The sequence below is a fragment of the Lontra canadensis genome, unplaced genomic scaffold, assembly GCF_010015895.1.
Source record: "Lontra canadensis isolate GAN:19392208 unplaced genomic scaffold, GSC_riverotter_1.0 scaffold28, whole genome shotgun sequence".
Classification (NCBI taxonomy): Eukaryota; Metazoa; Chordata; class Mammalia; order Carnivora; family Mustelidae; genus Lontra; species Lontra canadensis.
Genome location: NW_022631022.1, coordinates 5,582,151 through 5,605,393, shown reverse-complemented (window position 1 = coordinate 5,605,393; position 23,243 = coordinate 5,582,151). Strand labels below are relative to the sequence as shown.

Below are 23,243 nucleotides of genomic sequence, written 5' to 3'. Positions count from 1 at the left end.
AGACTGCATCCTGTAGATCTGAAACGTGAGTTAAGAGAAGATCTGGATTTACCAACCCAGTTGGTACTGGGTGTTGGTATCATTGTATTCTGTTAAAAGCCAACCCAAAGAAGTAATAGGTGCAGAATGCTTATCACTCTCTAAAGTAAGTAAAATGTCTTAAGTATGTAGAGGTGGATAGCCATTTATATATATAAAAGATAGCATAGTGGGCCCATGGAAGTCTTTACTTCCTTTGCATGTAAGGTTATAGTGCTGTGAACTTTAAACTTTGGTATTGCGAGGGAGTGTGTTTACAAATCCGGGTGATATAATCATTTGTAGAAGTTTTTCATTTTTGACTGGGAAAAACTATATTCTGTTTATTCCATTTTTATTGATCTTTGTGTTGTCCTTTTACTTTCATATACTCCCATCTGTTTTAACCTTACTCATTAGCAGTAGCTTATTATAATTACCCATCTGTCACCCTGGCTACAGTGAGCTGTAAATGCTGCTTAATTTTACTATACTTCTGTGGCATTGATGCTGGTTTTGATCAAGAAAAGGCTTTTTTGCTAACTAGACTCAGCACTACGAGTTTGCAGTTATGTTTTTTTACTTTATAATCTCTGATCACTTTCCTTTTATCTTGAGAACAATCAGTGGGAGAAGAAGGTGGGAAGGGGTGAGGTAGGTGTTGCAGGAAAGAGATTATGACTTTTGATGATTCTTCAGCCTGCCGTACTTTGGTATGGACGCTTACCCACTTGCTCCCCCATTAAAAAAGAAAAGTTGGTTTGTATTAACTTGGTGAGGAAAATTACTAATTTTGCGTTTTGGACCAATATAAGCTGAAATCTTTTGTAAATAAGTGATTTCCTGAAAAATAATAAAATTATAGCTAAAGTTTATTTCAGCCCTAGTTGCTAACCGATATATTACATCGATAAAATCTTTTTTGTTTTTCTTAAGAACTCATTCAAAGGGAAAAAAAATACATCATTTGTTTTTAGTTAGTTGCACCACATAATGTTGTTACTTAGTTATATTATTTTTATGTATTATTTTCTTTTTAGCTTTCGTTTGCCTCCAAATGAATGGAAAATATTATACAGTCAATACTTGGAAAGATCCAAAGGATCAGTTTTACTGCATTTTTGGTGCAACATCATTGGAATGTAGTTGTAATTTTTTCCAGTGATAATTCCAGTGATTTGGCAGTAGAGTTTTCCCACAGCAACAGTGTGTCAAATCAGGGATTTGCTTTTCTGTTTTCATTTTCTGAATAACCACAGTATTCCCTCACCCTTAAATGAAACAGACCTGACCCTGAGTTGTCAGAGACAAACAAGGAAATTCCAGGTTTAGGAAAGTGATAGTGACTCAGACTGGTGGGGGTTGCCTGCTACAGAGGTACACTTTCTCAGAAACAGTGGCTAGAGCAGAGGAGATGTGTCTGCTTTCATTTGGGAGCAGTTTGGTTCTTGAGATGGTCATGAATTAATAACGGGGAAAGGAATGGAAATCTCCAAGGCATTCTGAACTTTTATTTTTCAAGAAAGCTTAATTCATGTATTAGGTTCTTTATGAAAAGAGATTTTTTGAATGTAAAACATCTGTTCATTGAAAACCTCTAAAATCCACATTTTAACAACTTCAAGCACATTGCTACTTCCAGATTGAGTAACACTTAAAACACATTTCCTTTTGAAAATGCAAGATTTGCAAAAGGGACTTGTCATGCATTCATTTGGCCATTCTCAAGTGGTGAACTGAATGCTGGATAATCTCTGCTGGCCCCTTAATCAGATTTAAAATTCTGTCCTTCCTAGGTGTTCCCGCATACTTCATCTGAGTTGTAGCTGTCTTTTTGCACCTCATTTGCTATTTCCAGGTTGTTGTTGTTTTTTTTCCTCTTGATATTTTTGTAGTTTGAGCATTGAAAACTTTTTGTCATTCAACACATAGCTTATTTTAGCAGTTATCATTTGGTACATAATGAGTTGGTTTTTTACCCTTTTATTTCCCAAAGACATTTTAAGGGTTAATTAGATCTTTATAATTTAATCTATAAAGCCCTTTGAGACCTTACTTAAAACTGTTCTTATCTGCACTGTTTTTGTATCTGCCACACGTACATTTATGGCTCAAAGAAGTAAATCCTTCCTAATTTCTAAAATTAGTTTATGAGTTTATCTTTTGTTGGTATGACTAGATTGTATAGGTACAGCTGTCTTAACGCCAAGAATGCCAAGAGGTGACTTTAATTCGGCAACAAGTAGAAACTTTTTATTTTAGATTTTATTTCTTTGTCAGAGAGAAAGCATAAGCAGAGGGAGCAGCAGGCTCTCCACTGAGCAAGGAGGCTGATGAAGGCTGGGTCCCAGGGCTCTGGGATCATGACCTGAGCCAAAGGCATTAACCGATGCTTAACCAGCTGAGCCACCCAGGTGTCCTGACACGTAGGAACTTTTAAAACACTGTAAAGATGTGTAGCTTTTTCCGTAGGAAGGAGTACTATGTGTCACTATTGATATACACCATAAATGAGGTTTAAGTAACTGCTTCCTATTCACAGAATAGAGGAACCAAAGAAATCTGAAAACTTCTTCTTTTTGGTATGATAGGTGTCTTTTTAAAAGGGCAGATTATATTCACAGACCACTATGTTCATTTAAAACTGTTGTTAAATGCCTTCAGAGCTTACTTTTAATGTTTTTTTTCTGCTAAACTTTAAACTTTCTGATTTTCAAAAAGGAAACCACATTATAAATTTGAATATAAACAAAACAAAAAATTAAATGATTCTGAATATAGGCAGCAGAATTGGTACTTGGTGAACATGCTTTTATGAACTTACAGAATGTGTATTTACAAAAGAACAATGCCTTGAACCAAGTCCTCTCTTTCTTTTCTCTTCTTTCTTTCTTTCTTTTTTTTTTTTTTTTTTTTTGGAAGCAGGGGGGGGGTGGTGGGGTGGGAGGGTAGGGCCTGCAGTGGAAGATGGAAGAGCGAATCTTAAGCAGGCTCCACCCCCAGCACAAAGCCTGAAGCAGGCGATCTCAGGACCCAGAGATCATGACCTGAGCTGAAATCAAGAGTCTGACACTTAACCAACTGAGCTACCCTGGGGCCCCAATCTAAGTTACATTCTTAACTTTATTTCTACTTCAACACATTTTCTCCAAGTCCTTTATTTTGGGAAAAAAAAATATTTTGAGGCTTCAATCTGTGACTCTTATTTTTTCCCATTTCAGTACTCTGTTTTTCTAATTAGAGATTTTAGCTAATTGTCCTAAAGTCAGGTACTCTAAAACCCATGTTTAAAAGTCCACATTTAAAAGTAAATCTTGGTGTTTAAAAGTCCACAAAAAAAAAAAAAAAAAAAAGCCTAAGCAAAATGAAGTTGTCAAAGTTGCAAAATAGCAGTATCCATCTATACTGCATCTTCATCATTAATAATAAAAATCTCAAGTAAGGAAGTGAAGGTAGCATTTCTCTAAAGTAGATTTCAATATTTAGGACAGTTTTTTTCTATTTCTGGAATACCTCTGACATGTAAATAGACCAACCACATAACTCATATTCTCATAGTTTGGAATCACAGATGTTTCTAAATGTACCTTTGAAGCAAAGTACATTTTTCCCCTTTTAATTGTGAAAGTGCAGTGTTGGACTTCTGCTTCTTAAAGTGGGTCAGAGGGGATAGATACCCTGTGTTTTTTTTGCTGTTGATGTATGGAACCATGAGTAATCCCAGCATTAGAATTTTGCATTGCTATCATTCATTGAAATGCTAAGTGTCCCAGAAATTTGACTTTTTCCCCCCATGGATATCTTGGCTGCAGCCCAAGTGGACTTTTTATAAAAGCACTTGAGTGGGAACCAGGTGTGAAACATGTCAGTAAAAGGTCTCTGCTGTTTCTCTCCCTGCCCTCCCCTCTCTGATTGTCCTGGGTCAGCCTACTTCACCAAGTAACCCAAGACCGTTCTAAGGTAGAAGAGAGAGCTCTGTGTGTTCTAAGCTACAGGACCCACAGGGCAAAAATGCATCCAGATCACTGCGAGCCTGACGGTCAGGACGACTAGCTGGCTCCAGAGTTGTTGAGGCCTGGAGCCGTTGTCCTTCTTCATACTCTTTCCACACTCCCGCACAAACCCAGAGCAACCTCCCTCGGCTCTGAAAACAGAAAAGGTTGTTAGTAAATAAACATCTGTTGGCTGACTAACTGACATCAGTGTAAAATAATTTTGTCATTCTGTTCCCTCTCTGTGTTAAATTATATCTAATTTGTGGAATGAAAGGGGGCACAGTACTGCTCATTCCAACCTCCTTTGCCCTACTAGGTCTGTTAACTATGGACATGGGTCAAGTTCAAAGTTTCCTTCCCTCTGTTCTGCAGGCCAGGCCCTCCCTTCTTGGCTGCTTCCAACCACACTACTGGTTTCTGAGAAGTATCTGATAAGCAATGCTTTAGGCGAGTGCTCACGCCACATCTTCCTAGAGCCTCGCTGCCAGGTCTCTACTGGCTCTTGTTAATGTGGGTCACCCTGGACAATGCAGAGTCCTCAAGTACAACTTTACCTACTCCTCAGAGGTACAGGGCACAGCTCCCTACCCGCGTTCTGAGGGTCGAGGGAGGATATCCTCTTCCTTCTCTCACTGGAATGGAAAATCAGATCTCCTTTGTTCCTCTCCTAGAGGGCCACTCCCAGCAGTGACCAAATGTGTATTCTTTCATTATTCTTAGCCCAAACAGAACCTTCTTTTTCCTCCAGGCTGGGAAGGAAATGCCCCTGAACTCCCTGCATAAAATCGGAATGGCCAACACTCCTTGCTACCCCAAGCCCCTAATCTGCCCCCTCACTTTCTGAACTTGATCCAGTCTTGCTGTGGCCCACACCTGGTCACCAAGGCTCACAGGCCCTCTGTATACTGAGCAGCACGGTATGGAGTAGTGCCTGCCACCCACTGCCTCCACCACTGCTAGTTCCCACTGTGTTTTTAAAATTGCCTTTCATGTCTAAATTTGGTTAGATTTTTCTGCTATCATTAATGAATATCTTCAGATATCACTTTTTTTCAAATAACTACTTATTGCTTCTTAAAAATTAGTAAGAATTTCAGGCATGCAGAGTATACCTACTATAAGACACTCCCACATTTAGATACCACCATGCAGTTTTAGAAATAATAAATGATTAAATTGAAGTCCCTCTGAACCTCTCTTTAATCACCTCTTCTACCATTTCTCTTCAAAGGTAACAGCTCTATGGATTTTGTTGGGTCATTCTCATATGTTTTTATACTTTAATTACACATGGATGTATATATAAATGATACGTTCTATAGTTTTGGGTATTTCTGAAATTATATAGGAATGGTTTGACTCTGGGAAATTTTGCAGTTGGCTTTTTTCACTTCATACTATGTTTTTAGATTCAATCATGTTGATACATGTGACTCTTGTTCACTGTTCCTGGATATCCCCTGTATACCAAGGTGTTCTCCCACTGGGGGCCATTTCCGTTGTTGCTAACCTTTTGCTATTGACCCTTAAAGAGCAGGCCTCCCCAGGGAGATATGGACATTCTTGCACACATCTCTTTGGAAGGCCTTTGGAAGGATCTTTAAATGACAAGCTTGATTTTAGACTCTTTTGAGTTAGTCTTTGTGAATCTGGGTAAGTTGCTGTGCCTCCCTGGGCCTCAGTTTGCTTGGGCACACAGGAAGGACTAAACTAAAGAGCCTCTAAGTTTCTTTCCAAGCCTAGAATTCTGTGATTCCTTTCTGGCTTCTCTGCCTCCTTACAGAGTATAGTATCTGTCAGTGATGAGCAACTGCTTAGCATGAGAATCAGTTCAGGAAAAACAACAACAACAACAAAACTCTTGTGTGTCTGTGTGCATGTATTTAAATTCAAAATGAAAATGACTTTGAGTCCCTTGGGAATGTTTTCTTACCATGTAGATTTCCTATTCTATTGACTAGATAAATATTAATGACAAAACTGGCACTGCTTTAAAGCCATCAAGAAGTTAATGGTTGGGCTTATTCTAGTAAACATGGAAGCAATGTTGGAGTCTTGTCTCCTTAGAGTAGATGTTGGGCTGTGTTGCCAGCTGGGCAGGCCAATGCATTGCTCATGAGTTGGGATGACTCAGGGTCGTCATTTTGAACATGAATTATCGTATTATGTGCAGCCAAGAAATGATGCTTTCTAAAAGACTGTTGAAATATGAAGGGCTTTTTTTTACTCTAAGCATAATGCCCTTCAGAAGCTATATTTTTGAGATTGTATGGTCTTTTTAAATTAAAAAAGAAAAAGTTGCTCCCTTCCTGCCAGAGTGAGCTGTGGTTCTTGCTGCTGTTGATCTGACAGCCCCCTCCTTCTTTGCAGTCTCTAATCACCTGAGGCTAGGACACAGGCCAGTGCTTTGGAACTATAGTCTCAGGGACTCTCAGGCTGTGAAGATCATGGATTAGTGCAGAGATGTCGTGGCAACTACCTGGGTTGCTCATTGTCCTTTTTTTCCTTCATATTGTCTGTTAGTGGCTGAACGCTAGATGAAGTACTAGAGTTATTATCAAAAACCTGGTAACCTACACATCAGGGTGGTAGTGATAGCTGTTATGATTTGCCCATTTCCTATAGCTATGAACACAAAATTTTACTAATTGATAGATTGGAGTATCATTCTAACAGATACTGTTATCAATTCAACAGCTTTTCCATTCTCTCCTATTTTTAGCCATCCTGTGGGTCAGAGAAGTGACCCAGCTGCAGGGATGGGTCTTGATCAATCTAAATTTAGGGAGGAGTTTAGCTTAATCCAATCTTGGTGACTGCTGGTGGCCCGTGGTTGGTTTTGGAACTCAGCATTAGCCCCTAGAACCTGACATTCTCATTGCTATAATTCTAGAAGTGAAAAATGAAGGAAAGGTCGCTGGAGGCTTTTTGGGAAACATTTCCTCACTTTGAAGTGAGAGGCACAGGAAGATGATCTCTTTTCTTCTTGGCATTGCTGTTGTGGTCAGGAACCGTTACCAATCAGGGGATGAAACTGACATTCCCAAGAGGGCAGAGCCAAAGGAGGTACAGAGAAATGAGCCGGAACTACTGGTTTGAGCCATCCCTGAACCTCAGCTCATCACTGGGCTTATTACATGAGTCAACAAATTACCTTAAGCTAGTTTGATTTGAGGTTTCTATTATTTGCAGCAGAGAGCATCCTAATTGATATAATTACATTACTGTATTATGACTGGTTATTCTAATTCTGGAGTAGTCTCAGGAAGTTATCTTTACATTTTGAAGTGAATATTAATCCACCTGTAGTCTACTGCTGTTATTGTCAAACTAATTATAAGATCTTGATTTTCATATTGTAATAGATTTTTTAACATCCTTACTATTGTTACTACAGTATGCTAAGAAAACTTTGAACTTTCAAGTTGTTCTTAGTTCTCCCCATACTTAGTAGAATGTGACCTTTACTTACTTATTACTTAGATGAGAGTATTTAACCTTTTATTATCTACTGTATATGTGTTTCTGAATACAGTTGAACTATCAAAGAGAGGATGGACCCTTTGCTTGATTTGAGAGTAATTCAGAGTAATATGTTAACAAAACCAAATAACACAGGATTAAGCCAGGACTTGTCATGTCAGGGTAGGATGTGGCCAAGGAAAGAGCTGAGGGAGGAAGTTGGGGAGGACCCATGGGTGGAGTGGCATCCTCAGGCAAGGCTGCTGCATGAGGTAGCCAGGCATGTGCAGAGGGGAGGAGGTGGGGGGTGGTTGGAGAGAGGCTCTGAGGGTGGCAGGGTCAGGAGAGCAGTGCCTCTGAAAGGCTGTATTGCCCGGCAGAGGAAATTGACTCCACACCTTAATAGTGAGGTGCCATTACCTCAGAGATGGTTGACAGTTACCCTCGCAGTGGCATGGAGAGGAGTTAGACCAGGGAGAGAAGCTGGCACCGAGTCCTGGGAAGCTGTTACCGTAATTCATTCATCAGGTGACAAGAGCTATAGGATAATAGCATCTGAATATGTAGTATCTTACATTGATACGGAATTTCAGAGTTCCCAGAGCACATTCAAACACGTTATTTAATTAAGTCCCCTCACCCTTTTTTTCTGGATGAAGATACAGAGGTTCAGAGCCGTTAAGAACCTCCCAAAAGGTGTCAGTGACAGAACCCAACCTATAGTCTAGGTCTTTGGACTTTCAGGTCTACTGCTTTTCAATAATAATATAAATGACATTTTCCATTATTAGTGAAACTCTGGTTGTACTAATTTGACTCTGCTCTCTGCATTTGTCTATCAGCTGGCTCCTGACAGCAGTGTAAACAGAAGCTAAATACCACTGGTCCCAACTCTTCTAAACACTGAACACCTCTGAATAGTGAAAAGATGGTGAAGTATTACAGATAATGGTAGAACCTCCTCAGATTACAGAAAGGTGATCCTTCTAACAAGTACAAAAAAAACAAAAGGCGGGGCGCCTGGGTGGCTCAGTGGGTTAAAGCCTCTGCTTTCGGCTCAGGTCATGATCCCAGGGTCCTGGGATTGAGCCCCGCATCGGGCTCTCTGCTCGGCGGGGAGCCTGCTTCTTCCTCTCTCTCTGCCTGCTTCTCTGCCTACTTGTGATCTCTCTCTGTCAAATAAATAAATAAAATCTTAAAAAAACAAACAAACAAACAAAAGGCTGGGTCGAGAGAAAGTTTCCTAAATGTTTTAAAGGAATGGAGAGTGACTGAGATTTTAGGGAGCCTCCAAGTGGCAGTCTTTTTGGGTACTCTCAATATTTATATGTAGAAACATTGTAGTAACATAGCTGTTGAAGGCTTTTCTCCTCCCAGCATAACTGCATTTAATGTTTAAGTCAATTTAGCAGATATGTAATTGACACGTTTTCTTGAAATGTCGTGGAAACCGCTTTTAGGGGGTTCTGAACAGAATGCAAAAGAATAGAAAAATCTAAAAGCTGAGTGGCCAGATGATAAAGATTTAGCAAACTGCATCTAGGTTGTCTTCATTAACTTGTCCCTTCAAAGAGTAGCAGCTTATTCCTGATAAGTGTGGAGCATTCTGATATTTGTCAAGGACTTTGTGGTTCTTTGTAATTGAAATTTCTAATAAGTTTCGAACTACCATAGTGCAGGGTTGGGGGTGTGGATGGGTGAGAGAGGGTTGGACTTTTAACTGCCAGGGCCCCCAAACGTCTTTTACATGGTACCTGTCTGGCCTACCTGAGTGCTACTTACAGGTTAGAATCACCTGGAGAGCTTTTAAAATTACCAATGCACAGATCCTACCCCACTTTTTTTTTTTTTTCCTTTTTAAAGATTTTCGTTCTTTATTTGAGATAGAGAGAGTGAGAGTGAGATAGAGAGAGCACATAAGCAGGGGGTAGAGGGGGGAAGAAGCAGGCTCTCTGTTGAGCAGGAAGCCCCATGTGGGTCTCAATCCCGGGACCCTGAGATCATGACCTGAGCCGAAGGCAGATGTTTAACATGCTGAGCCACCCTGGTGCCCCAGATCCTACCCTTGACCAATGAAGTCAGAATCTCAGAATTTGGGGAAAGGAACAGACCTAGTCATAAATAGTTTTTAAAGTTCTCCAGGTAATCCTACAGTTCATCTAGGGCTAAAAACCATTCTAGCTATTTTGGCTCCAGCCTGTAAGCAGCAGGAAATGTTTATTAAATTGTACATAGGATACTTGATAGCTGTATAAAATAAATATGTAGGTTTTCCCGTCCCTCAGCTAAATAGGCAGGTTTGGGGCCTTAGGGTTTTGTTTTTCTCCTTAGCCAGTTGTAGGTCCTAAAGAACACATGGCAAGAGATGGAGGAAGACATTCTAAAGAGGTCTCATGGCATTTTTAGGGAAGACTGGGTCAGGAAGGGTAAGAATCATTGTTTGTATGTATTTCAGGAAGCCGAGAATATGGCGTGTTCTCAGTCTATCTAAATTATGTAACTTCAAGGGATGTGATCCATTTGTATCAAAATAATGAGGCATATAATACATTTCATTTAACATGTGTGGGAATTCTTCGCAGAGTGATTAGCATTCCTTTCTTCAGCCTGTATTCAGAGGAAACATACCATTCACACCCTCTCTGTATTCACATTTTCCAGTGCGTTGGAGAGCCTTTTTTTTTTTTTTTTTTTTTTCAATAGAAATCTTTGTCCTTTTCCTAATAAGACTTGGATTATAGTTGGAGAAATTTAGCATTTCTTTTTCTTTTTCTGGCAGGAATTGATTTTAAAATCAGAACGATAGAACTAGATGGAAAGAAAATTAAGCTTCAGATATGGTAAGTTAAAAAAAAATTATACACAGAGTTTCTACTTTAATTGGAATGGAAAGTGGGGATTAAAATGTGAATTGTGGTAAGTTAGTGGTAACCTGTGAGAGCTAAAACATCTTTTCTTTACCAGAACCAAGGGGGAGTGGGTGAGTATTGAAAGGTATCTCCACCAAGAATGGGAAGGTAAGGAATGATCTTAAACCTGAAAGAGATCTGAGAACTCATTCTTCCCAGACACTAATTTTGTAGGAAGGAAAGAAAACCTAAAGAGTGTACACACTTTTTCACTGTAGTTGTTGCAGCTTTGAAATCAGATAAGGCAAAAGTTGTCACATGGTAGGAACCCTGAGCAGGTTCTTCTTAAGTACAGATCTAGATTCTAGGTTCTGCCTCTCAGCTGAGGGCTTGGGCCAATTGCTTTCCTTCTTAGGTCCTGTTTTTCCTCATTGGTAAATTGGTTGGTGAGCCTGAAGACATCTGAGAGCCCCTGCAGATCTAACATTTTATTATTTGCTTTCATGTTGCTTCTCTTTAAATTAAAAAAAAAATGAGGACCACTGAACCCATCTAATGTGTGATGATGACAGCAGTAGTCAAAGCTTAGAAATTCAGAGCAGCCTAGATTAAGAAGCAGGCAGGGCAAAATAGTAAAATAATATATATCAGCTTTTTCCTTAGGCCATTCTTCTTCTTTGAATCTCAGAACCAGGGTAGAACTAGAGCATCTTGTTGAAATCCACTGGTCCTTCTTTAAAGAGGAAGAACCTAGGACTTAAGAGTGGTTAAGTCCATCTGAGGAATTCTGTCTGGGTTACTGATAAAGCTGAGACAACTCCCCAGATCTGGAGCATCGTGTCAGCTTTACATATCAGTGTAGGATAACAGTTCCTGGTATATTCATTGGGAAACATGGTGAAGGTTACCACAGGTTGCCCTTTTCATCTATTGATATTTAGTAAGAGACCAAATATTTTAAAGATCTAAAGAAAAAGTCTAAGGGAGAAGCAAAGAGAATTTCTGACTCTATGCTGAACAGTCCTGACCATGAATAAGAATTGAATAAGAGTTGTTACTAGGAGCCTGTGGGCAGTCAGCTAATTAGAAGTTAATATAATATCATAGCACTCTTAGCAGCAAAATAAGACTCCATTCAGTCTTCACGACCTGTATTTAGTATGGCAGGGGTTTCTCCTCTGTCCTCACTGCAGAGCTGATTCTAAATCCAGTAGCGTGTAAGACCAAAATATGGTTAGCTGGCTCCAAGATGCTTGGCTTCTGTTTTCCGCATGGTGTGTTTCCATATACCAAGCAAGTGCTCTGGGTATCTAATACTGATCAGTGAGAGAATGGCAGGAGAAGATGACTGTGGTGGGAAGCCTGGCCTTGCCCTAAACCGCTGAGACCAAGGATGCTTGAGGGTCATTCAAGGGGCTGAGCCATTTAATGGTTCAGTGGTAGACCATAGCCCAGCTGAGCCTGTTGCCTCTTCTACAGAATGAGGATGACTGTCTTACTGCTACATTGGGCTATGGTGGGTATCACGTGAGCACAGACAAATGTATTTTCTAAGGTATAAATAAACATTAAGGTATTTATTAATGTTTTTAATTTGCTGTATTTCCCTTGGGCCTCCATCTCTTATTTGGGTTGGTATGCCAACGTGTATTTCCACAAATGCCTCTCTTTCCCCTGCAGTTAAGTCGTACAATTTCATTTGCCTTAGTAGCACAGGGAGAGAATTAGTTCTGGTGGTGCATGGCAAATTTAGAAATACTGATTTTCCCAAATAGCAAGGAAATTTGACTCCCTTTATAGGGATCACTTCAAGCAAAGTATGAGAGATTTTGAATTTTTCAGAATGGATTTTAAGAGAATGCCACCAGCCAGAAAGCAAGAATACATGAACGTGTATATAATCTTGAGGTGTTGTTCATATCTTAAAGTCTTCAGAAACATTGTCAGCCATTCTATGTGAAACTCCAGGCTCCCATTTAATCCCAGGCTCTACAGCTGACAAAGTTCTTGAGGAGATCCATTTTAGTGTGCTCTGCTGAGCAGAATTCACACAGTAGTAAGTGCAACCCAATTGCTTGCTTTGTACAGAAATCAGACTCTGTACAGAAATCAGAGAGCAAAATGCCTTAATCATCGGGCATTTACAAACAGGATTATAACTACCTGCAGGGGTCCAAGAATTTAGAACTATTCTCTGTTCTCTCCCACGTGTGTTTGACTAATAGAACATGCCAGTTCCTAGCAGGGCCATGTATTTTCTTGTTGCTGCTTTTATCATCAAGGTCCAAGTTTCCCACCAAAGTCATTGTGAGCTCCTGACAGGCCCCTGTGGCCACCTCCGCCTCCAGCTCACAGACACACAGCATGCTCCCTATGCGGCTCGTTCGCCTTGCCCTTTAAACCGCTGCCTTTGTGAGCTGCCCAGAATTCTCTCTACAGCTTAAGGTCTCTCCTCAGCAATGCTGGTGATAATTCTAAAACCACTTTCTCCTTTGTTTCAAATTTTAGGGACACAGCAGGTCAGGAAAGATTTCGAACCATCACAACGGCATACTATAGAGGAGCCATGGTGAGTGTGTTTGAGGGTTTTTATAACTCTTCAGGTGAGAGTAAAACATGCATATTCATTTCTCAGGATTTTAGGATCTAAGCTACAGTCTAGCATAATGGGGGAGATAGGTTTTGGGATGTGAAAACAAGACATTTAAAGGGTTTTTCTATGTTCTCTGTTCAGTAACTGCATGCTTTGACATTGGTCTTTGTAATATTCATCAGGTTATTAGTTTGTAGATGTTTTGGAACTCCTCCACACATTCTGAGCAATTGTATATCTTAGTGAAAGCTGGGAGACCAGTTAAAGGCAATGACGGTAATTCAGGCTAATAGACGAGAATAGGAATAAGACCGGGCTTAGGAGTTGAGGGGTCAGAATCGGGAGATTGTGTGGTTTTCGGGCCTATAACAGGTTTTAGTGACCCTGGCTGTGAGGAGGTAAGTCTCAGGGGTCTGCTTGGGCTGGCTGGCAGGGTTGTATCACCCTTTATCAAAACAAGGGTATAAGGAGGAAGACAGGATTTGGAGGGGACACAGACAACCTTGTGTTTTACTTAGTTGAGTTTTTGGTAACCACACGGGACATTTGGTCTCCAAAACACATCTGACACTGTTCTCTTCGGCTTCGCCTTGTGCTGTTCTGCCATTGGATCTATGCACTCTTAACAAGCTGCCTCTCTCACTCAGTCCAGTGGGTTCTGGGCCATTCTCGTCAGCAGGGTACTTGACAACATTTCTGCTGTGTGCCAGGCACTGTGGGCTTTCTCATCGCAGCCTCAGCCCTATGGCCCAGTTCAAGTCTACTCAGACCTCAGGTCTTGGCTTTAATGTCATTTTCTCAGGGAAGCCTTCCCTGACCACCTCATCCCCTTAGCCAGATTAGCCACATTTATACTCAAAATTCCCCATACTTCTTCATAGCAACTGTCAAAGTTGTAACTAATTGTGTAATTATTGGTTTATTGTTTTCTTTGCTAGCTGGCCATGAGAGGAAGGGGCCTTGTCTACTTGTCCACTACTGGTAACACAAAGTATAAGATCAGGCACATAGTGGGGGCTCACTAAATATTTGTTGAATGGACAGACAGATGGGTAGATCTAGCTCTTAATACAGGAGGGTGGTCTGGTGATACAGATTTTGGAATAGTTACCATGTAAGTGTCAGTTGATACATTTAGGAGATAAGCCGTTTAGAAATACCAGACATGGGGCGCCTGGGTGGCTCAGTGGGTTAAGCCTCTGCCTTCAGCTCAGGTCATGGTCTCAGGGTCCTGGGATCGAGCCCTGCATCGGGCTCTCTGCTTACCAGGGAGCCTGCTTCCTCCCGCCCCCGCCGCACCGCTGCCTGCTGCTGTGCCTACTTGTGATCTCTCTCTCTGTCAAATAAATAAATAAAATCTTAAAAAAAAAAAAAAATACCAGACATGAGGATCTTTAAAAATACGATGACAATGCCTTTCATTATACTTGTATAACAAATGTATTATGTTTTAAGTGTCTGCAATTTATGTAGACAGATAGTGATATTTTGATCAACCCATATTTGAAGAAATGGTTTTATTTTTTAAGTATAAAAAGAAATAACTATTTTTTTTACTTTATTTTTTAAAAGATTTTATTTATTTATTTGACAGAGAGAGAGATCACACAAGTAGGCAGAGAGGCAGGCAGAGAGAGAGGGGGAAGCAGGCTCCCCTAGGAGCAGGGAGAGGATCCCTTGATCCCAGGACCCTGAGACCATGCCCTGAGCCAAAGGCAGAGGCTTAACCCACTGAGCCACCCAGGCACCCCTAAAAAAGAATTTTTTTTTTAAAAGATTTTATTTACTTATTTGACAGAGAGAGATCACATAGGCAGAGAGGCAGGCAGCGAGGGGTAAGCCAGGCTCCCCGCTGAGCAGAGAGCCCGATCCCAGGACCCTGAGATCACAACCTGAGCGGAAGGCAGAGGCTTAACCCACTGAGCCACCCAGGTGCCCCAAAGGAAATAATTTTAAAGCAGTATAGTTACGATCTTAGTATAGGAGTAAGAAGCAAGACATTTCTACTTGCAATAATAAAGTACACAACGGAAGTGATTACCTGTTTCTCTAATCACTATCTCTGTTTTAACTGAAACACTCCTTTAGCTCCATTTGGTACTGATTCTTAACAATGTGCATTCAGGTAGAAAGGGTGTATCACCTTCACCATAATCACTAATTCATTAAAAGTAAACAGTAAAAAAAATGATTTATAGACTATTCACACAGTGAGACAGTGGAAGAATTTATTTTTCCTTCTTTGTACTTTAAAATTTTTATTATAAATCTCTTAATTAAAAAGACAAAGGACAAATAAAAGATTTCTGGAAGGTAGGAGTGCGCTGACATTGTATTCTATAACTTTAAATGTATGACGCACTCAATAAAGGTTTTTCTTACAGGGAATTATGCTGGTCTATGACATCACAAATGAAAAGTCCTTTGACAATATTAAAAATTGGATAAGAAACATTGAAGAGGTATGTATGGAAGAAGAATGATGATACAAGAGAGGAGTCCTTCTGGGTGCTTGCGGAGGGCTCCTTCTTTCTCTGGAAGAGGCAGCTGAGCTGCTGAGAAGTACACCAGGGGCAGCTGAGGCCCCCTTGCTCTGAGGAGCACAGCCGGAGTGATCTCTGGTGCCACAGGTCGAACCGCTGTATCCAACAGGGAGCTACACACAGCAGAGCAGTCTCACCAAATTTTAAACTTGGGCCGGATCTTGAAAATAATTTAATCCAAGTCCCCATTTTACCCATGTTGAAAACTGAGGCCAGAAAGAAGAGACTTGCTTGTGCTCCTCTAGCTTTAAAGTCTGACTCCCAGCTTCTTGCTGTCTGACTGGCAAAGACATCTTCCTGTTCCGTCAACTTAGCATTTTTCCCTTCTAACCTTTTCTCTATCGTTAGATATTTGAAATTTGGTTTAATTCCAGATTGACTGGTATTAAGACTTTTTTTTTGAATGTCTTTGACATTTCAGAAAGAAATCTGACTTTAAAATCATTTTGTACACATTAATAATAACTTACAAGATTTCATATTTTAAGTAGTTCAGAATCCAGAATACCATCCTCATTGGCTCACTCAGTACTTATTTTTTTCCTTCTTTGACCCAAACTAGTATTTGGAAGTTTTGTTGTTGGATAACCAGAAGTTCTACTTCAGTTTGTTCATGTACCAAAAAAGGCACAAGAATGACTGTAAGCCTTTGGGGAAAAAGTTCACATAGGCTCTTATGCTATACCTTTTCCCTCCTCCCAGCTTTTAAATTTTTCCCTGCATCAGGCTTTGTGTGGAGCAAAAGATTATTTTTCTTATTATTAAATTTATGGATATGTTTCTGACAGGTTAGGATTTGTCTGTTGAATAGCTGTGTTTTGCTCTGGCTGTTTTTACAACGTACTATTTTCTCCCCATAGCATGCCTCTTCAGATGTTGAAAGAATGATCCTGGGTAACAAATGTGATATGAATGACAAAAGACAAGTGTCAAAAGAAAGAGGAGAGAAGGTAAATTTGAACTGAATGCGTAAAGATTAGAATCTATTCACACTAAGCAGTTATTTTCTTAGTATTACTTAATTATTGATTTCAGTTTGAAGAATATCTGTATTTTAATCCTTTAAAAAAAACAACAAAGAGATGTAATCCATACTTGAATGGTATGAATTAGTATTCGAGATCCAGCTCCATATATTGTGTAGTCATGACTCATTCCTGAAGAATTTGCTGTTTTCTGGGAGATACAAATTGGTCCTTTTTCAGATTCCTGCAGCTGAGAGTTCAGGCTATTTCTTCCATATCCGTGTGAAAATGCCCAGTTTTAAAGGGCAAATAAATCATTCTCTTCAATTAAAAGCGATCGGATAGGTGAAGCTTAACCAGTAATCACATTCCAATTCATTATTTTTTTCCTAAGACTATTTTACACCATATTAGATTTAGGTCATTGTGGTTAATCTACTTTTAATTCATCAAGCTGTGGATGTCATTTATGGTGTTTTCTATTTTGTACCTGCAAAAAAAAAAAAAAAGCAAGAATTTATTACATGTACATATTTATTTCTATAACATTTTCTAAATTAACTTAGAGGCTTCAGTTTTTAAGTCTTGGAATTTTGCTTTGGCCTTTTTTTAGTGATGCATGCAAAATGTATTTTGTTTTTAAATCTGACTGCAAACTTTTTTTCTGTAAGAACATTCATTTAATCTTGTTATTTTAAATAAACTGGGAACTTTTGGGGAGTAGATGGAAATAGAAACCAAATAAAAACGAAAGCAGTGAGTACTTAGTATTTTAAGCTTTCATTCTTTATGTACCAATTTATTAAAAAATAATGAAAAGTCAGTATAGTAACTGTTAGAGAGTTGTACTTTGGGAGCAGGTGAAAGGGGTCAGCGAATCCCAAATTAATGGTAGGAACAAGTATCTGTCTCACGCTTTTTCTTGTAAGCATACTAGAGAACTAAAGCATAATAGAACAAAAGAATAATTTAAGTCATGTCTTGAGTGGAAGCACTGCCATTTTACTTATGATAATTAAGTTAGATGTCTACATTTCAAACACATAGAAGAAAGCAAAGAAATTTGAGAACCACAAGAGTTTTCAACTAGATCCTCTACCTTTGGGACTTTGAACAACCTAGAAAAAGGAAATGCTTTATATGTTGAAGCAACTTGAACAAAATTTAAATGTTACTGTTTGCCTTTCAGTTAGCTATTGACTATGGGATTAAATTCTTGGAGACAAGTGCAAAATCCAGTACAAATGTAGAAGAGGTAAGAAAGAAATGTTCGGTGACCTGTTATGGGGTAACATTAGAGCTGAGATGCTTATGTTCAAGCAACTCTCCAAAGTTGTCCTTTTCTTAGTGAATGCCTTCTGTGAGCTCCACCTCCATTTTGTGAATTTTTGTGCTTCTGACTTTTATGGGGACCCAGGTTGTTGAATTTCTAGCAACCGGCCCCCACATGGGCTATATGAGATTGCTTGATTAAGATTCACTGAGCAGAAGGTAGAAGTTCCGTTCAAGCTCAGCTTTGCCCTTTGTTTAGGAAGCCAGAAATCCTGCACTCGCCGAACAAGCACAGTGTTTTCTGCTTATTTATCATGGTTTGTGTCATCCTATAGTAGTAGCATGTAGCAGGAGAATCTTAATTACTTTCATGTCTGTACTCTCTCAAGAGAGAATTAAACTGATTATTGAACAGATTTCCTTAGATTGAGCATGATACATTGTAACACAACGGCATTTAGTAGAAATAAATGTGTTTATCAGAGAGTAGTTTTAATAAATTTTCAGTAAGTTAATTGTTAAAGACAAATCATCTAGAGTCTTCTAAGAATAAATTTTCTTTACCAAGGGCAGTTGTTGATAATATTTTCTTTTTTAAAAACATTTTTTAGGGAAGCCTGGGTGGCTCCACTGGTTAAGGATCTGCCTTCAGCTCAGGTCGTGAACCCGGGGTCCTGGGATCAAGTCCTGCACTGGGCTCCTTGCTCAGCGGGGAGACTGCTTTTCCCTCTGCCTGCTGCTCCCCCTGCTTGTGCTTTCTCTCTTTCTGACAAATTAATTAATAATTTTTTAGAATTTATTTGAGAGTGAGAGAGAGAGAGAGCATGAGAGGGGAGAGGGTTGGAAGAAGAAGCAGACCCCCCCCCCCGAGCAGGGAACCCAATGCGGGACTTGATCCCAGGACTCCAGAATTGTAATCTGAGCCAAAGGCAGTTGGTTAACCAACTGAGCCACCCAGGTGCGCCATTAATAACATTCTTAAAACTTGTTGTAAAAATGATAAGTGTGTGTTAATACGTGCAACTGGATGGACAGTAATACTGATGGTTTTATAGACATTTCATTTCTTAGACTACCACCATTCACCGTAACCATTATGGCTTAAAATTGAGATTTAAATGACTTTATTAGCTAAGGGACACTGGTCAGAACTTTTTCTTCGTGTTTTTAATAACTACCACTAATTGTTTCAGGTTGGCTAATGGGTGTTAGGAAATAGGAGGCTTCTGTTGATTTATTTACACAAGCATAGAGGAGCAGAAAAATGCTTCCTTCTGCTTGCCACAAAAGGATTTCCTTCCATCAGAAAGAGGGGAACTTCTTAAGTAGAAACAGGAGAAAATGTGTGCCCTGAGATGGCCCAGATAGGGTTTCTCCCACAAAGTGAACTCTGTACCGTGGCTTAATGGAGCAGGTTTAGGTCTCTGTTTGTGGCTGCACTGTGATGGCATCTGTGGCTTACAGAGAGCTGTGAGCTATGCGAGTACAGAGCTGAGAGTTGCCCGAGCTGCTTATTCTGACCAGGCATTTGGCAGAAATTAGCAGCTTTCCCAGAGCTTTAATTTAGTGTCGTTAGCTTTTCCTAGAAACTGGGATGAGCTTCCTTTGAAACTTAGACTCACAGGTGACCAGTGTGACAGTGCAACATTGGTAATAAGTGAGGAGAGTGGTTATCATGTTGTTTCTCTTTAACTTGATTGGACATAAACCTTCTCCTGAACATCTTCGGGGGCATCAGGGGTGGTTGGGAACAAAGAGACCGACAGTTGTGGGTTTAGCATGGAGACAACCGAAGATTCTTTAAGAGTCTTGGCTCTGTAGTGAGGCACCTGGCTGGCTCAGTCATGGAGCATGCGACTCATGATCTTGGAGTTGTGAGTTCAAGCCCCATATTGGGTGTAGAGATTACTTAAAAATAAAATCTTAAAAAAAAAAAAGTCTTGGCTCTGTAGAAACAAAGTAGAAATGATAGGTTTAAAAAATACTTCATTTGGGTCAAGGCACACTAGGCACAAAATGTCACTGAGATTACTCAGATTTTTCCTCTTTCTGTTTGAACTTATTTCCACGGTAGGGAATCGAGCTGAGCTAAGACATAGAAGATGATACAATTCTCAGGTACAAGAGTGAAAGCAATTTGAAAGAGAGGAGATTGGGGATAAAAGGTAGAGATTTTTGTGGAAACAGATTCTAGAGCTCTAGCATAATTCATTCAATTATTAGACCTATTCAGCATCTCCAAGACAAGACACTGCACCCTGCTCTGAGGACCTGCGGTGACCTAGAGCCTCTGCCCCCACAGGTGCTTTTGTTGCACTGAGGAAGGTTTCTATAACTCAACAAGTGTCGCATGAGGAACTTGTGTTAGGTATTATGTGCAGAAAATATTTGATGAGTGAATGAATGACAGGGTTTTATTTTAATTTAATTTATTTATTTTAGCAAGAGAAAGAGCACACATACACGAGCAGAGGGAGGAGCAGAAGGAGAGGGAAAAGGAGAGGGAGATAATCTCCAGCAGACTCCATGCTGAGCACAGAGCTCAGTCCCACGACCCCAAGATCACAACCTGATCTGAAATCAAGAGTCGGATGCTCAACCTACTGAGCCACCCAGGTGCCCCATGATTGACAGTGTTCATGATATCATTGAAAAATAAGATACAATATTCAGGTGTATACTACGATTACAGTTATGTTCTTTTCTCAATTAAAAAGTGTCAAATAATATTTTATAATGAAATAATGATAACATTCTACATTTCTATTTCATAAAATATAAACATACATTAATAAAATTTTTGGTTTACCTTTAGGCATTTTTTACACTTGCACGAGATATAATGACAAAACTCAACAGAAAAATGGTTTGTATCACTTTTTTTACTTTCATTATGCTATTTGTTAAATTTGTTTTTCTTATTTTTGCTGTTTATTTATTTGATTAAAAGGATAGGGCTGTTTGTAACATAGTCACAGTGACTCATTTTTTCCTGACTCACATATTCACCTGATTGAATTTTGATTTTTATTTCTGTTTCTTCTGAACTGTGGCTGCTTCCATTCTTTCATCTAATTCTGTGGGCGGTCTTTAATGGAATTTTGACCAGAATAATTAAAATAATAATGACACGAATTTTTGCCATGAAATTTTCTAGTTTAGTTTTAATGTGACAGGTATTTATATGTATATGTAATTATGATCTTAAAGTTGCTAAAGTTCACTTAAATTAGAAATGATGTCAGTGATGAATCATTAAGAACACCTTGAAAGTTTGTTTTCGCCAGAATCCTGAATATAACTGCATACCTTACATTAGCAACTGTTCTTACCTCTAGCAAGAGGATTGCCTATACCGATATCCTAACATTGTTTCCATCATTACCCTTGAAACTTTACACTCCATTGGCTATTTTTCTGAACTGGAAATGGGAGCTTCCCATCGAATACATTATTAATTTAAAGGTGCTATCCTAAAAATATGTTTCTCATTTTAATCCACCATTTCCAAAGATATGGACAACATCAGAGCCTAACAAGTCCCCTTTCTAATAAAATACTCTACCAAAGACACATTTGTGGCATAGTTTGACATTTGTACATTTTAGATAATTGGGATCAAACCATGAAACTTTTATTTCCTTGGTAACTTCATCTTCCCTTTTTTAGAATGACAGCAATTCATCAGGGTCAGGTGGACCAGTGAAAATAACAGAGAACCGATCAAAGAAGACCAGTTTCTTCCGTTGTTCGCTACTTTGATAAACTCAGTTTCTGAGAGACTGCAGCACACCTAAAGGACCCTTTCCTGCTTCTCTGAAAGCACAGGTCAGCCAGCCTCAGAATCACACCACCTGGCTGCTGCTGAGAGCACCACTGAACCTAGACTTCTCGACACAGAATGCCATGTGGATTTCAGCCTCATGGCCTATCAAGTTAACAGGCTCCTTTTTTCAAACATGGAAGCAATGAAGTGGAGACATATGCAGGACTTAACTTGTTTTTCCTTTGGTTTGTCCCAGAAGCTGCTATCTTTTCTTTTTCACTTTGCACATCAGTGTTAGCCTGTCCCTGCTACAGCATAGTTTCAGACTCATATTTGCACACTTTTGCCTCATTATAAGTTCTAGACAAAGTTGTGCACCTGAGGATGTTTGAAAAAAGTAAAACATTTAAAGCAGAGGTTAACGTACTAAAATTAAAAGATGTTTAGTCTGGGTCATGTGGCCAGATGTTGTTGCATTGATAGAATTTTTTTAAGGGCTCTAATTTGTGATTTCCTTAAATAAGAATCATTAAATTCTGATACAAGTGATCTTAAAAAAAATTCATTGAAAATGTCCATCTATTCATCAGAGGCCATAATTCCTTTATTTCTTCAGGTTATTTAGAATTTTGTTTCATTCCCGACCTTTTTGTTGGAGAGTTTGGGTAGCTGAATAAGTCACTTTTTCAATTGATTACCTCTCTCTGATCACTAGAAGCTACATTTGGAAATCACCTTAATATTGCGTTTCCTGGGGTTTATATTTACTATTCTCTCCTATGTTTGACCTCTTGTAACCACTCAGTGATCAAAAACATAACGTATTTGAACATTGTTGTCTGTTTCTAATTGTGAACTTCTTGAGCTGAAACTTTACATAGGCAGAGAGATGTACCATTTAGATCTTATTTTAGCATCTTATTGTGGTTCTGTCATATCAGCATCATAATACATGCCATGTATTTTTTTTTAAGTTCACTCTTTAACTTGCTGGTTTCGTTTGTAATACCCAGCCTCTACTGGGATCCCTGTCTGCAAAAGTTAACAAGTATTGGATTTAGATTTTTGTTTGTAGAAAGCTTACCTATAGGGAGATAGATTAACTTGTTGATATAAGTGTAACAGAGATAGCTAATGGTAAACAGAATGATTTTTTGTTCTGTTCTTATTTGAGCTCCCTTCTTCTCCTCCTCCTCCTCCTCCTCCTCCTCCTCCTCCTCCTCCTCCTCCTCCTTCTTCTTCTTCTTCTTCTTCTTCTTCTCCTTCTTCTCCTTCTTCTCCTTCTTCTCCTTCTTCTCCTTCTTCTCCTTCTTCTTCTTCTTCAACAAAGGTAATTAGACCTAGTGCAGCCTCTAGGAAAAGTCTTGCCTTTTTGTTAGAGAAAATAGGAGCAAGGTTTCCATTTTAAAGCATCTCTTATTGAATGCATCGAACCTGGTTCCATCCGTTTGGGTTTGTTGTTATAGAACTCGGTCCAGTCATTTGGGCCAAAACCAGCCAAAAGCTCAGCTGCCTTTCTCACCAGACAGTAGTACTGGAATACCTTTTGTAGATGAAACCTTCACATGAGAAAAAAATAAAAAGCTATTTAGCGTTAATTTATGTGCCAAATTCAGATCATGTTGTTGTTATTCTAGCCTTCAATGTCATCATACAGCAGGGAGTAATGAATAGGTGATTAGGGAAATGAATTCTGCCAGTAATTATCCTTCCTGTTAGGCTTTTTTTGTTTCATGAAGGTTACCATCATGCTTGAGAGTTGAGAGTGGAGATGAAAATG

The 23,243-nt window shown here is 39.3% G+C and overlaps 1 protein-coding gene across 1 annotated transcript in view; it reads left to right on the top strand.

Annotated features, from left to right (window-relative positions):
- Nucleotides 1-21,929, top strand: part of RAB8B (RAB8B, member RAS oncogene family) — a 54,502-nt gene extending 32,573 nt beyond the window's left edge. The window contains exons 2-8 of the mRNA XM_032864774.1: nt 10,255-10,315; nt 12,833-12,893; nt 15,302-15,379; nt 16,321-16,410; nt 17,615-17,680; nt 20,513-20,563; nt 21,367-21,929. Coding sequence (XP_032720665.1) covers nt 10,255-10,315; nt 12,833-12,893; nt 15,302-15,379; nt 16,321-16,410; nt 17,615-17,680; nt 20,513-20,563; nt 21,367-21,459 — 500 coding nt within the window. The 3' untranslated portion in view covers nt 21,460-21,929. The remainder of the gene's footprint in view (nt 1-10,254; nt 10,316-12,832; nt 12,894-15,301; nt 15,380-16,320; nt 16,411-17,614; nt 17,681-20,512; nt 20,564-21,366) is intronic.
- The last annotated feature ends 1,314 nt before the right edge of the window (nt 21,930-23,243 follow it).